Raw genomic sequence first — 13,032 nt, 5'->3', positions numbered from 1 at the left:
ACCAGTTGGTATTCATTTTGATGTATTCATTTTGATGTATTCATTTTGATGTATTCATTTTGATGTATTCATTTTGATATTGGTTTTTGTAGACCCATCCCCAGCGACGTCAACCTGCAGAAGGAAAAGCTAGTTTTCCTTCAATCGAAGGTCACGGAGATCATTACGTGTCATGCAATGGTGAAGAGGTTGGGTGAGAACGACACGTGTTGCACCATTATCAAGCAGGTAAAATAGCCGCAAGGCTTAGGGGGTGAGGGTGAGAAAAAAATCGTATAAAAGGAGAGAGAAAATGCCATAGAAATCAGTCGAGTGAGGATCTCCGACACGGCAACAACTGCTCTCTTCGTCGTAATATCAGTTCGCAATCATGGGTAAGTATTCAATTTTATATCGAGCCGTGAATCAATTCTATTTTGTTTTTAGTAGTATGTATATTACCAGTTATATTCGAAAACTAATTTACAAATCCTTGATTGTTTAGTTGATAATGGCGTTGGGTTGCTGTTGGGTGTTGTATCTTTGATGCCGAGCCCGAAAGAGATAAGGCGATAGAAATCAATCGAGTGAGCATCTCTGACACGGCAACTGCATTCTTGGTGTTATTACCAGTTCTCAATCAGGGGTAAATATTTTGTATTTTGAAATCTAGTTTGTATCAATTTCTTTTTCCTTTCTATGCATTAATAATATGCCCGATTTTATTGAATATTGTCTAGTAAACTATGCCGTCGTGCTGCACTACACACTACAACAGATGCTGCTCCAAGCTAGTAAACCGAAGCCTCGAAGTATAATTCTTCCCCGAGCTACGCTACCAAAGCACACAGGTGCTACACCAACGAGTCTCCCAAGTACTACACAACTACGTATGCTGCTCCAGCCTACTACACCAAGGCTCCCAAGTACTACTCTGCTCCCAGCTACTACACCGAGGTATCTGAGTATTAACCTCGTGTTGAAGAATCTATTCCAAGTTATTTGAAGCAAGTTGCTTAATGTGAAAATTTCTTACATTTAGCCAAAAGTAACGGACTGAAGGTGCTCAAAGATTTTGCTGAGGACGGTAGCAGGTCGAGTCCTCCCTAAATACTTGAGCGAATGGACAACCAAGAAGTTGAATGCGGAAAGTGTTAATGCGTTGCCCAAAGCTAATGTTGAGGGTGCAAGCTTGGAAGACAACAAGGTCCCATTGATCTTTAACAATGGTCGAAAGGTAAACAGTTATTTCAATACATGTTTTGTTAGCGATGTTAATTAAAATCGAAAAATTATTTCATCAGGTTTAAACTGACCATGTTGTTGTTACTGTCGGTTTGAATGCAAACACGGATTTGGCTGTCGCTTCTGGTTTGGAAATTGATTCGAATTTTAGTGGTTGTCGAGTCAATGCCGAGTTTGAAGCAGATCAAACGTCTGGTTGGTAAGAATCCTTGAACATTTTCATTTCATATTAATTTTAATACAGTTTGTGATAAAAACTTAGTCAACATTGACTGCTCTGATACTGCTAGATAGTATAAGAAGTTTTTCTAAAGTGATTTTACACCTTTGGTGGTAAATTTTGATTCTTATTTTTGGTTTTGGACTTTTTTTTTATTATTAAGCTAGAGATGCTGCCTGCTTTTATGATATCAAATTGGATCGTCATCGTGTGGAACATCATGACCATGCTGTCGTATCATTGGCATGGATTGCCTGGCTGTGGTATTGATTGGCTAGAGACCATATGATTGGCAATGGATGCATGCAAAATGGGTGAAGGACTGCAGCGCGATATTTGTCACTATCTGCACTCTTTGTCGTATTTTCAGTACGCAATCATGGGTAAATATTCTATTACGTAGAGTTTTGTATCAATTTATTTATTTTTTTCTCAGTTTTAATATGCCAGTTATTGAATCTAAATGTTCTAATAATTTACCATCTAGTTAACTATGGTGTCCTGCTGCTGTATGTTGGTGTCCTGCTGCTGTATGTTGTATCGTTGATGGCTGGGTCAACCATTGGTGTACCGATGTCTCCTGGGTATGGCGGATACCAAGCCGCAACGCCGCCGCCTTCCTACACAACAACAACATACGCACCAACCGGTTACCACACCACCAAGGCTGCAGAATATTACACCACAACTTATGATGCCCCGAGTTACTACATCGAAGCCTTGAAGTATAACTCTGCCCCGAGTTGCCTCAACAAAGAGGCGGAGTACTACACCACCAAGGCACCGGAGTACTACACCACCAAGGCACCGGAGTACTACACCACCAAGGCACCGGAGTACTACACCACCAAGGCACCGGAGTACTACACCACCAAGGCACCGGAGTACTACACCACCATGTAAGCTGTCTCAGCCTTATACACCGAGGTTTCCAACTACTACTGTGCCTTGCTACTACACCGAAGCTCCAGCTATTACACCACCAAAGCGGTAGAGTACTACACCGTAGCGCCCAAATTCTATCTGCCCGAGCTACGAAACTACATTTGTGGAGGCCCAGTACTACGTAGTACCTATTTACTACACAGTGAATGATCCTTAATACTACGTTGGACCGAAATACTGCTCTGAGTCTACAGTTTACTACACCACAACCTACGCTGCCCCTAGCTACTAAACCAAAGGCGCTAAGTACTACACCGAAAAGGCCGAATATTACCCAACAACGTATGCTGCCCTAGTTTACTACACCGAGGAACCCAAGTATAACTCTGCTCCAACCAATATCAAACAGAGGCTCCGGTTTACTACACCACCAAGGCCCCTGAGTGTTACACTACAACCTACGCTGCCCCCAGCTACTACACTACAACCTACGCTGCCCCTAGCTACGAAACCGAAGGCGCTAAGTACTACACCGAAAAGGCCGAATATTACCCAACAACGTATGCTGCCCTAGTTTACTACACCGAGGAACCCAAGTATAACTCTGCTCCAACCAACACCAAACAGAGGATCCGGTTTACTACACCACCAAGGCCCCCGAGTATCACACTACAACCTACGCTGGTTCCAGCTACTACACTGAAGCTCTAAAGTATTACTCTGCTCCGAGTTACTACACCACTAAAGCATTTGAATATTACACCACGACCTACGCTTCTTCAGTTTACTAGAGGGAGGCTCCTAAATACTAGACGAAGTTTCAGTTTTATTTCATTGTGTTGAGATTTGTCGGTCATATCATACTAGTCACTGGTATTGTTGTTGTTCTTAAATGAGAAAATAAATTTTTTAATGACGGTAATCATCATGTAAGACCTCTTTTAACACCTCCAAGCCATTGCGATCGGTCTTAATTTCAAACGTGGTGGAGGTGACTTGCTCTAGTCGCTCTGCATTCGGAAATTTTCTTTCCATTTTCAGGTTAAGTTACGAAAGACTGTTAAGGGTTTACTCTAAATTAGTGAAGTTTGTATTTTCAACTCAAGTCACTTGACTATTACTTAAAGTAAATGTAAAACTTCAAAGTTGTAAGACAAAACATTAAAAGGAATTGCTTTGTTATCCCACCTCCACCCACAATTCCACCACATTTTACAAACACATACATACATACATACACTTAAGTTAACCCGTTGGCTGCCACGCCATACAACCCGTAGGTTGCTCTCTACTACTCTACGCGCCACGTCTGAAGGATCCGTGACCAAAGTGGGACTTGCCATTGCTGACAAGTCCGGGCTGACACGGTGACAGGAGAATCCATCACCGCATCGACAAGGGGGAAGTCCCTATAGTGCATTGCCTTAACAGGCGCCTTGCGGCAAGTTTTGGGCTGGTACGACTTTCCGATCCCGCGGCATGAAAACCACGAGACCGAACAGCGCACGCAGCCCGTGCAAAGGAGCTAGGGGAGGACAAAGGCGTGGCAGCCAACGGGTTAACTAACACAAACATATATTACCAACAACAAATGATGATCCACGCTGACATTTTAGAGATACCGGCGTTGTTTTGGTGTCCATCTTCTCGACGTCTCTTCTGCATTACCTGATTAAAGAGAAAACAGTTCTTATTTAGTTACATGCCAATAAAAGTTACATAATACAGATAGAAACAATAATCAGGTTTTTTAGCTCAAAGATTTAAATATGCAACTTTTTTAAGTTTAAATCAAGCTTGCAATATTGAGAACTGTAAACAGAACAAAGCTCACTTGCTAGTCTTTAAAAAAAATTCCGGAAGTATACCGGAAGTAACCACAGCGCCTCAACCATTGAGCTGTCGTCAAATTAAACCACATATTCGTGATCTCCATGAAATTTGGGGTCGATTAGATGTGATTTAAACGAAATCCAAAATTTGGCCAAAATCGAGAATTTTCCTGAACTATAGTTCAGGAAAATTTTCAAAACCGGAAGTACGCGTACGCAAAAAACACAACATGAACTTTACCCCAAATTTTACGAGGATCACGAATATGTGGTTCTTTTGTGCGTCAGATCAATATTTACTAAACTACTGACAGAAATGAGAAAACCGGAAGTAGAAAAAAAAAACTAATTAATCACGGAGCTCTGTCGGTTCATGTTGTGTTTTTTGCGTACGCGTACTTCCGGTTTTGAAAATTTTCCTGAACTATAGTTCAGGAAAATTCTCGATTTTGGCCAAATTTTGGATTTCGTTTAAATCACATCTAATCGACCCCAAATTTCATGGAGATCACGAATATGTGGTTTAATTTGACGACAGCTCAATGGTTGAGGCGCTGTGGTTACTTCCGGTATACTTCCGGAATTTTTTTTAAAGACTAGCAAGTGAGCTTTGTTCTGTTTACAGTTCTCAATATTGCAAGCTTGATTTAAACTTTAAAAAATTGCATATTTAAATCTTTGAGCTAAAAAACCTTATTATTGTTTCTATCTGTGTTATGTAACTTTTATTGGCATGTCACTAAATAAGAATGTTTTTCTCTTTAATCAGGTAATGCAGAAGAGACGTCGAGAAGATGGACACCAAAACATCGCCGGTATCTCCAAAACGTCAGCGTGGATCATCATTTGTTGTTGGTAATATGTTTGTGTTTGTGTAAGTTAACCCGTTGTCTGCCACGCCTTTTTTCTCCCCTAGCTTTGCACGGGCTGCGTGCGCTGTTCGGTCTCGTGGTTTTCATGCCGTGGGATCGGAAAGTCGTACCAGCCCAAAACTTGCCGCAAGGCGCCTGTTAAGGCAATGCACTATAGGGACTTCCCCCTTGTCGATGCGGTGATGGATTCTCCTGTCACCGTGTCAGCCCGGACTTGTCAGCAATGGCAAGTCCCACTTTGGTCACGGATCCTTCAGACGTGGCGCGTAGAGTAGTAGAGTACAACCTACGGGTTGTATGGCGTGGCAGCCAACGGGTTAACTTAAGTGTATGTATGCATGTATGTGATTGTAAAATGTGGTGGAATTGTGGGTGGAGGTGGGATAACAAAGCAATTCCTTTTAATGTTTTGTCTTACAACTTTGAAGTTTTACATTTACTTTAAGTAATAGTCAAGTGACTTGAGTTGAAAATACAAACTTCACTAATTTAGAGTAAACCCTTAACAGTCTTTCGTAACTTAACCTGAAAATGGAAAGAAAATTCATGAATGCAGAGCGACTAGAGCAAGTCACCTCCACCACGTTTGAAATTAAGACCGATCGCAATGGCTTGGAGGTGTTAAAAGAGGTCTTACATGATGATTACCGTCATTAAAAAATTTATTTTCTCATTTAAGAACAACAACAATACCAGTGACTAGTATGATATGACCGACAAATCTCAACACAATGAAATAAAACTGAAACTTCGTCTAGTATTTAGGAGCCTCCCTCTAGTAAACTGAAGAAGCGTAGGTCGTGGTGTAATATTCAAATGCTTTAGTGGTGTAGTAACTCGGAGCAGAGTAATACTTTAGAGCTTCAGTGTAGTAGCTGGAACCAGCGTAGGTTGTAGTGTGATACTCGGGGGCCTTGGTGGTGTAGTAAACCGGATCCTCTGTTTGGTGTTGGTTGGAGCAGAGTTATACTTGGGTTCCTCGGTGTAGTAAACTAGGGCAGCATACGTTGTTGGGTAATATTCGGCCTTTTCGGTGTAGTACTTAGCGCCTTCGGTTTCGTAGCTAGGGGCAGCGTAGGTTGTAGTGTAGTAGCTGGGGGCAGCGTAGGTTGTAGTGTAACACTCAGGGGCCTTGGTGGTGTAGTAAACCGGAGCCTCTGTTTGATATTGGTTGGAGCAGAGTTATACTTGGGTTCCTCGGTGTAGTAAACTAGGGCAGCATACGTTGTTGGGTAATATTCGGCCTTTTCGGTGTAGTACTTAGCGCCTTTGGTTTAGTAGCTAGGGGCAGCGTAGGTTGTGGTGTAGTAAACTGTAGACTCAGAGCAGTATTTCGGTCCAACGTAGTATTAAGGATCATTCACTGTGTAGTAAATAGGTACTACGTAGTACTGGGCCTCCACAAATGTAGTTTCGTAGCTCGGGCAGATAGAATTTGGGCGCTACGGTGTAGTACTCTACCGCTTTGGTGGTGTAATAGCTGGAGCTTCGGTGTAGTAGCTAGGCACAGTAGTAGTTGGAAACCTCGGTGTATAAGGCTGAGACAGCTTACATGGTGGTGTAGTACTCCGGTGCCTTGGTGGTGTAGTACTCCGGTGCCTTGGTGGTGTAGTACTCCGGTGCCTTGGTGGTGTAGTACTCCGGTGCCTTGGTGGTGTAGTACTCCGGTGCCTTGGTGGTGTAGTACTCCGCCTCTTTGTTGAGGCAACTCGGGGCAGAGTTATACTTCAAGGCTTCGATGTAGTAACTCGGGGCATCATAAGTTGTGGTGTAATATTCTGCAGCCTTGGTGGTGTGGTAACCGGTTGGTGCGTATGTTGTTGTTGTGTAGGAAGGCGGCGGCGTTGCGGCTTGGTATCCGCCATACCCAGGAGACATCGGTACACCAATGGTTGACCCAGCCATCAACGATACAACATACAGCAGCAGGACACCAACATACAGCAGCAGGACACCATAGTTAACTAGATGGTAAATTATTAGAACATTTAGATTCAATAACTGGCATATTAAAACTGAGAAAAAAATAAATAAATTGATACAAAACTCTACGTAATAGAATATTTACCCATGATTGCGTACTGAAAATACGACAAAGAGTGCAGATAGTGACAAATATCGCGCTGCAGTCCTTCACCCATTTTGCATGCATCCATTGCCAATCATATGGTCTCTAGCCAATCAATACCACAGCCAGGCAATCCATGCCAATGATACGACAGCATGGTCATGATGTTCCACACGATGACGATCCAATTTGATATCATAAAAGCAGGCAGCATCTCTAGCTTAATAATAAAAAAAAAGTCCAAAACCAAAAATAAGAATCAAAATTTACCACCAAAGGTGTAAAATCACTTTAGAAAAACTTCTTATACTATCTAGCAGTATCAGAGCAGTCAATGTTGACTAAGTTTTTATCACAAACTGTATTAAAATTAATATGAAATGAAAATGTTCAAGGATTCTTACCAACCAGACGTTTGATCTGCTTCAAACTCGGCATTGACTCGACAACCACTAAAATTCGAATCAATTTCCAAACCAGAAGCGACAGCCAAATCCGTGTTTGCATTCAAACCGACAGTAACAACAACATGGTCAGTTTAAACCTGATGAAATAATTTTTCGATTTTAATTAACATCGCTAACAAAACATGTATTGAAATAACTGTTTACCTTTCGACCATTGTTAAAGATCAATGGGACCTTGTTGTCTTCCAAGCTTGCACCCTCAACATTAGCTTTGGGCAACGCATTAACACTTTCCGCATTCAACTTCTTGGTTGTCCATTCGCTCAAGTATTTAGGGAGGACTCGACCTGCTACCGTCCTCAGCAAAATCTTTGAGCACCTTCAGTCCGTTACTTTTGGCTAAATGTAAGAAATTTTCACATTAAGCAACTTGCTTCAAATAACTTGGAATAGATTCTTCAACACGAGGTTAATACTCAGATACCTCGGTGTAGTAGCTGGGAGCAGAGTAGTACTTGGGAGCCTTGGTGTAGTAGGCTGGAGCAGCATACGTAGTTGTGTAGTACTTGGGAGACTCGTTGGTGTAGCACCTGTGTGCTTTGGTAGCGTAGCTCGGGGAAGAATTATACTTCGAGGCTTCGGTTTACTAGCTTGGAGCAGCATCTGTTGTAGTGTGTAGTGCAGCACGACGGCATAGTTTACTAGACAATATTCAATAAAATCGGGCATATTATTAATGCATAGAAAGGAAAAAGAAATTGATACAAACTAGATTTCAAAATACAAAATATTTACCCCTGATTGAGAACTGGTAATAACACCAAGAATGCAGTTGCCGTGTCAGAGATGCTCACTCGATTGATTTCTATCGCCTTATCTCTTTCGGGCTCGGCATCAAAGATACAACACCCAACAGCAACCCAACGCCATTATCAACTAAACAATCAAGGATTTGTAAATTAGTTTTCGAATATAACTGGTAATATACATACTACTAAAAACAAAATAGAATTGATTCACGGCTCGATATAAAATTGAATACTTACCCATGATTGCGAACTGATATTACGACGAAGAGAGCAGTTGTTGCCGTGTCGGAGATCCTCACTCGACTGATTTCTATGGCATTTTCTCTCTCCTTTTATACGATTTTTTTCTCACCCTCACCCCCTAAGCCTTGCGGCTATTTTACCTGCTTGATAATGGTGCAACACGTGTCGTTCTCACCCAACCTCTTCACCATTGCATGACACGTAATGATCTCCGTGACCTTCGATTGAAGGAAAACTAGCTTTTCCTTCTGCAGGTTGACGTCGCTGGGGATGGGTCTACAAAAACCAATATCAAAATGAATACATCAAAATGAATACATCAAAATGAATACATCAAAATGAATACATCAAAATGAATACCAAATGGTTACGGCTTAAAACTCACTTTACACATATTGAAATCTGAGTCATTTGACTCGTTTCTTCGGTGAATGAATAAATCTTCCATTTCGAACCGTTTGAAGGACAGCAGTCGGCTATTTTAAAAATATTTCTCTGCAATCTTAGCTATATTTCAACATTCAAACACATGATTAATCTAGATTCATTTCATGATGTGCACACAGTCTTGTTAGAAACCTCTTTTCTCGGTCAATAAGTTCTCAAAAGTTGCAAAATGTTAAAAATTTACTCCATGTCACAATACCCCAATGCCGGATGAAGTCTATAGTCTCGATTAGATAAAAAATTGCATCCAATGAAAAAAACAGATGAAAAATTACTTGAAATGCTGTTCAACTTACACATCACAGCTGACATTGGACTTTAGTTTCTTCTCTGTCGCTCTTTGCTGAAAAGTCAACCTGACATTGGGCCATGGGCTGAGGAATAATAACAAGAGAGTTTAACATATTATCCATCACTGCAAATTTAAATAAGCTTACCAAGAGGCTGCCAAGAGGTTGATACATCACCACTAAATGAAACTGAAGGATTAATATCTAAACTTAGCAAATAATAATTTCTAAATAAAAATTGTAGCCTTGAAAATCAAACTTCATTTTATGGCATTTTGTACTGTGTTTTAAACCAGAAGTAAAATGAAAAAAAAAAAAAAAACAAAAAAAAAATCAAATTTTTTTTTATTTTTGAGTATCCTGACATGTAAACTAATGAAATTAAAACTGAAATTAAAACTTATTCAATACCGAGCGAAACTATCTTCCCAGTTCCCACTATAACACCCTTCCCTCAACCACGTATTCGTCACCCCATTTTATGCGATCTTCATAGAACTCGATTACAATTTCTGGGCATATCTTATTTGCTTCCTTCGCAGGAACTAAATCGATATCATCAATTGATTTCCTAAGAAAAAAAAAAAAAAACAAATGCCCATTTTAAGAATGATTTGAAAGAACACAAAATTGTTCGATAAAACTAGGGTATAAAGAAACATACCATTTCATAAGGAATTGAAGCTCACCAGTCCTGTTTGTTGCTCCAACAATTTTCTCAGGCTCCAAATTTCGACCAAATCCTCCTAACTAGAAATCACAGAAAGAACACAAAGATAAGAAAGCCAGTTTGCAATGACTACAACATGTTAATAAGATTTCAGAAGTATACGAACCGATACGGGGATTTTTTCCTTTACGACCAATGCTGCCGATCGCTTTCTTTTTTCGACTTTCCTCTTTTTCAAACCTCCCTCTTCTTTTCTAGTGATGTTCTCAAATGTCGAAACCAAATCACATCCAAAATTTTTCTCAGGTTCTTTGGTATTGTATTCAACATTACAGTCCTTCTGTTTCAATGGGTATTCTACGCAGCCATCACTTTTTCTTTCTCTGTTTAATTCAATTAAAAATGAACAGTTAAGATCAATCCAGGTTAAGGAATGAAAAGGATGTAAGAAATGTTCCAACTGACGTTTGATCAGGAATGTTTTCTACTGTGGCATCTCCAACAGTCCCATCATCATCCTGAATTGCCTTTTCAGTTCTTTCCATGATAAAAATGCTAAAACCTGCTGTTTGAAAACATAGAATTTAGTCCTTGTCAGTGTCTAACATGTGACATGTAAGGAAAACAATACAAGCAACAATTTAATTCCATCAATTGAAACCCTGTTTGCTGCTCACTCAGCTTCTGGCTTTAAAACGGAAGTAAACTTGCCCATGAGGCAAAGTGTGCTAGTGCATATTGCATACTGTGTAACCTTTTCCGAACCCCAAGAAATTGTTCAACGCATTTTTTTTTTTTAATAACTCTGACAAACTCGATATTAAAATTGCTGGAATAGTTAAAATGTTAATTAAATAATCACCTGACCTTTAAAATACTAAGAGTAAAAGTTTACTGAAGATGACTATGGTTTAAAATCTGGATCTGTCTGTTAATTAGAAACAGGTTCAGACGTTCGTATGGAGGTCGTCAACTCGTAATCTACGATACTATCGCAGTATCGTGCTATCGTCAACACCATGTCAACACTTCAGCAGACGACACTTTTAACCGCTTTTAACCAGCAGTCAGTGAGAAAGCTCGTCAATGATTGGTTGCCATCTGTCAGATGATTTCTTAACATAATTTGATTCCTGGCTGATGGCATCTGGCGTGTAAATCTTTTACAATATCATGTCCCTTAATTCAGTAGTAATCTATACAAAATGCCATATATCTTGCATCTTGCGTGCAGATATTATTTTACGCTTCCATTTTCTCGGTAGTTTAGGACTTAGGTGGTATTCTGACATGATATCTACTAGCTTTCAAGCCATCAACCGCGTGTCATCAGCTAACAACGACACTTGATTGCTCATCACTTGGAAAAGAAAATCCACACTCCACATACGGGTCTAAGCTAAGCCGTTTGCAAGCGGAAACCATTTTGCAAGAATACCCTGTTAAATTATTACTGTATTTTCCTGGTTCTCAGTATAAAAATTGATTATCGAATATTTGTGTTGACACAAACAATATTAAGAAAGAAGCATTGGATAAGAGGTAACACACAAGTGTCAATTCTGACCACAGTCAAACATGCTGAATGAATAAAAAAAAATTGAAATTGAGATTATTTTTCAAGTCGTTTTCTTGTAGCTCTTCTCCTTTAAACTTCTTTGTTGTTAAGGCTTGGCCAAGTCAAGTTATTTTGATAAAACTCGATCACGACTTGAGGGCACATCTCATTAGCTTGGCTTGCTGGAACCAGATCCGCTAACTCAGTTGATTCCCTTAAGAATAAGCACCAAAATAAAATTAATGTGGCGCTGATGCTGCGCCCCGCGGGAATGCTTAATCAACTTATGATTAAAGGCGTTAAGTGTTCTCACAACACAAGATCAGAACTAGCTAATATCATTAAAAAACAATTAAGTTTCAAGAATTTTACGAACCATTTGATGAGGAAATGAAGTTGACCATCTTCACTAACGTTATCTGTTGCGCCGATAATCTTCTCGGGAATCAATTTTCGTTCAAACCCTTTCAGATGACCTTTTGTTACTTCCTGAAACGATACACAAATATTAACTATCATTCTTTACGAACTGAAGGCATACGATGAGAGACGGATATTCTAGTTTAAAATGCGCTATAAACCTCCTCTGTGGCTTTTTTCTTTGCTGGCCTATTCTCCTCTTGTTGCTGAATCTCACAGTCTTCCAGCACTAGTGGACGTTTAACTTTTTCCTTCTTCTCGACAACTGGTTTTGTTTTCTTCTTCTGCTCTACCTTTCTTTTTCTTTCAAATGCTGCCATCAGATCAGTGCAGTTCAAGTTCTCTTGGGGCTCCCAAGTATTGTCCTCGTCTGAATAACCAATCCATTTCAGAAGATATTCAACTTTACCATTCTTCTCCCTAAGATCAATTACATTCATTAGAAATATTACAATGAATAACAAGGGTGTAATGATAAAAAACAAAAAATTAATCTGCTGGAATAAGTTTAACTAACCTCCGATCCACAATTGCCTCAACAATATATTCTTTTTCATCTTCTTCATTTTCTATGACTTTCTTCTGTTTGCCTTTGCCTCTGTTTTTACGGGACATGGTAGAAATCTAAGTTTACGAAGCTTCAGCAAGTAGCTATAAAATAATTCAACAACACAACTTTCCCTGAAGGTGTTGTCCTGTCAAGTAAAACAAGAAATATTTCAAGTTCAATAGAAGTTGACCTCAGGCATTCAGTTTTACAATCTCTTAAACTTTGTAAGTTTGTAAACACAATATAGTGGAGGAAAAACTAATGATTGTAAAATGTGAACATTGATTGCAAATTTCGTTTCAAAAAGTTAAGAATCCATACCTTTAATTAAAATAGAATAACAAAGGTTTTGAATCCACAATCCAGCAGCAAAAGCCACTCACTTGTCGATAGTCACTCAGATCTACGTCTATCGTTTAAGCCGATTTAAGCATGGCCGATTCTCAATTTCTCATCCTCTTTGAGCAGGGTTGCCACTTTTTCAATCAGCAGCAAAAAATACATAATCAATTGTTCTTGTTGTCTTGTTGTCGCAGT

At 39.7% G+C, this 13,032-nt stretch overlaps 2 protein-coding genes and 2 long non-coding RNA genes across 13 annotated transcripts; 1 reads left to right on the top strand and 3 right to left on the bottom strand.

The window, feature by feature from the left end:
* Positions 1 to 193: 193 nt before the first annotated feature.
* Positions 194 to 2,224, top strand: LOC124197179. Of its 4 annotated transcripts, none has more exons than XR_006876039.1 (7): positions 194 to 228; positions 485 to 625; positions 720 to 936; positions 1,022 to 1,216; positions 1,284 to 1,423; positions 1,608 to 1,827; positions 1,932 to 2,109. It is a non-coding gene; the product is annotated as an uncharacterized LOC124197179 (long non-coding RNA). The 4 variants fall into 4 exon arrangements; XR_006876041.1 differs by lacking the exon at positions 194 to 228 and adding an exon at positions 306 to 374 and having other exon boundaries at positions 1,932 to 2,224; XR_006876042.1 differs by lacking the exon at positions 194 to 228 and adding an exon at positions 307 to 374 and having other exon boundaries at positions 1,612 to 1,827; positions 1,932 to 2,224.
* A 4,480-nt stretch (positions 2,225 to 6,704) lies between these two features.
* Positions 6,705 to 8,622, bottom strand: LOC124197178. 3 transcript variants are annotated; one of them, XR_006876038.1, is made up of 7 exons: positions 8,555 to 8,622; positions 8,304 to 8,444; positions 7,993 to 8,209; positions 7,713 to 7,907; positions 7,506 to 7,645; positions 7,102 to 7,321; positions 6,705 to 6,997 (listed from the first exon to the last, which is right to left on the bottom strand). It is a non-coding gene; the product is annotated as an uncharacterized LOC124197178 (long non-coding RNA). The 3 variants fall into 3 exon arrangements; XR_006876037.1 differs by having other exon boundaries at positions 6,820 to 6,997; positions 7,102 to 7,317; positions 8,555 to 8,614; XR_006876036.1 differs by having other exon boundaries at positions 6,835 to 6,883; positions 8,555 to 8,614.
* A 1,003-nt stretch (positions 8,623 to 9,625) lies between these two features.
* On the bottom strand, positions 9,626 to 11,026 carry LOC124197176 (chromobox protein homolog 1-like). Of its 5 annotated transcripts, none has more exons than XM_046592479.1 (5): positions 10,830 to 11,026; positions 10,433 to 10,532; positions 10,134 to 10,350; positions 9,962 to 10,047; positions 9,626 to 9,868 (listed from the first exon to the last, which is right to left on the bottom strand). In XM_046592479.1, exons 2-5 carry the CDS (start codon positions 10,510 to 10,512, stop codon positions 9,736 to 9,738), a joined length of 516 nt encoding a protein of 171 aa, XP_046448435.1. In that variant the 5' UTR covers positions 10,513 to 10,532; positions 10,830 to 11,026; the 3' UTR covers positions 9,626 to 9,735. The 5 variants fall into 5 exon arrangements, with proteins under 5 accessions (XP_046448435.1, XP_046448436.1, XP_046448433.1 ...); XM_046592480.1 differs by having other exon boundaries at positions 10,433 to 10,529; positions 10,830 to 11,025; XM_046592477.1 differs by having other exon boundaries at positions 10,835 to 11,024.
* Positions 11,027 to 11,404: 378 nt separating this feature from the next.
* Positions 11,405 to 12,966, bottom strand: LOC124197175 (chromobox protein homolog 1-like). The gene is made up of 5 exons (XM_046592474.1): positions 12,817 to 12,966; positions 12,463 to 12,640; positions 12,107 to 12,365; positions 11,902 to 12,014; positions 11,405 to 11,739 (listed from the first exon to the last, which is right to left on the bottom strand). The coding sequence occupies exons 2-5, from the start codon at positions 12,558 to 12,560 to the stop codon at positions 11,616 to 11,618; spliced, it is 594 nt and encodes a 197-aa protein (XP_046448430.1). The 5' UTR covers positions 12,561 to 12,640; positions 12,817 to 12,966; the 3' UTR covers positions 11,405 to 11,615.
* Positions 12,967 to 13,032: the final 66 nt, after the last annotated feature.

The sequence above is a fragment of the Daphnia pulex genome, chromosome 7, assembly GCF_021134715.1.
Source record: "Daphnia pulex isolate KAP4 chromosome 7, ASM2113471v1".
NCBI classification, from domain to species: domain Eukaryota; kingdom Metazoa; phylum Arthropoda; class Branchiopoda; order Diplostraca; family Daphniidae; genus Daphnia; species Daphnia pulex.
The sequence above is the reverse complement of the archived record's forward strand: the minus strand, read 5'-3'. Positions and strand labels throughout refer to the sequence as shown.

Excerpts from the sequence above, each read along its gene's own strand:
- LOC124197176 (XM_046592479.1), bottom strand. The coding sequence starts at position 10,512 with ATGGAAAGAACTGAAAAGGCAATTCAGGATGATGATGGGACTGTTGGA. Across the intron at positions 10,351-10,432 it reads GAAAACATTCCTGATCAAAC|AGAAAGAAAAAGTGATGGCT; the intron begins GTCAGTTGGAAC and ends TGAATTAAACAG. Across the intron at positions 9,869-9,961 it reads CTTCAATTCCTTATGAAATG|GAAATCAATTGATGATATCG; the intron begins GTATGTTTCTTT and ends TTTTTTTCTTAG.
- LOC124197175 (XM_046592474.1), bottom strand. The coding sequence starts at position 12,560 with ATGTCCCGTAAAAACAGAGGCAAAGGCAAACAGAAGAAAGTCATAGAA. Across the intron at positions 12,015-12,106 it reads AGAAAAAAGCCACAGAGGAG|GAAGTAACAAAAGGTCATCT; the intron begins GTTTATAGCGCA and ends GTATCGTTTCAG. Across the intron at positions 11,740-11,901 it reads CTTCATTTCCTCATCAAATG|GGAATCAACTGAGTTAGCGG; the intron begins GTTCGTAAAATT and ends CTTATTCTTAAG.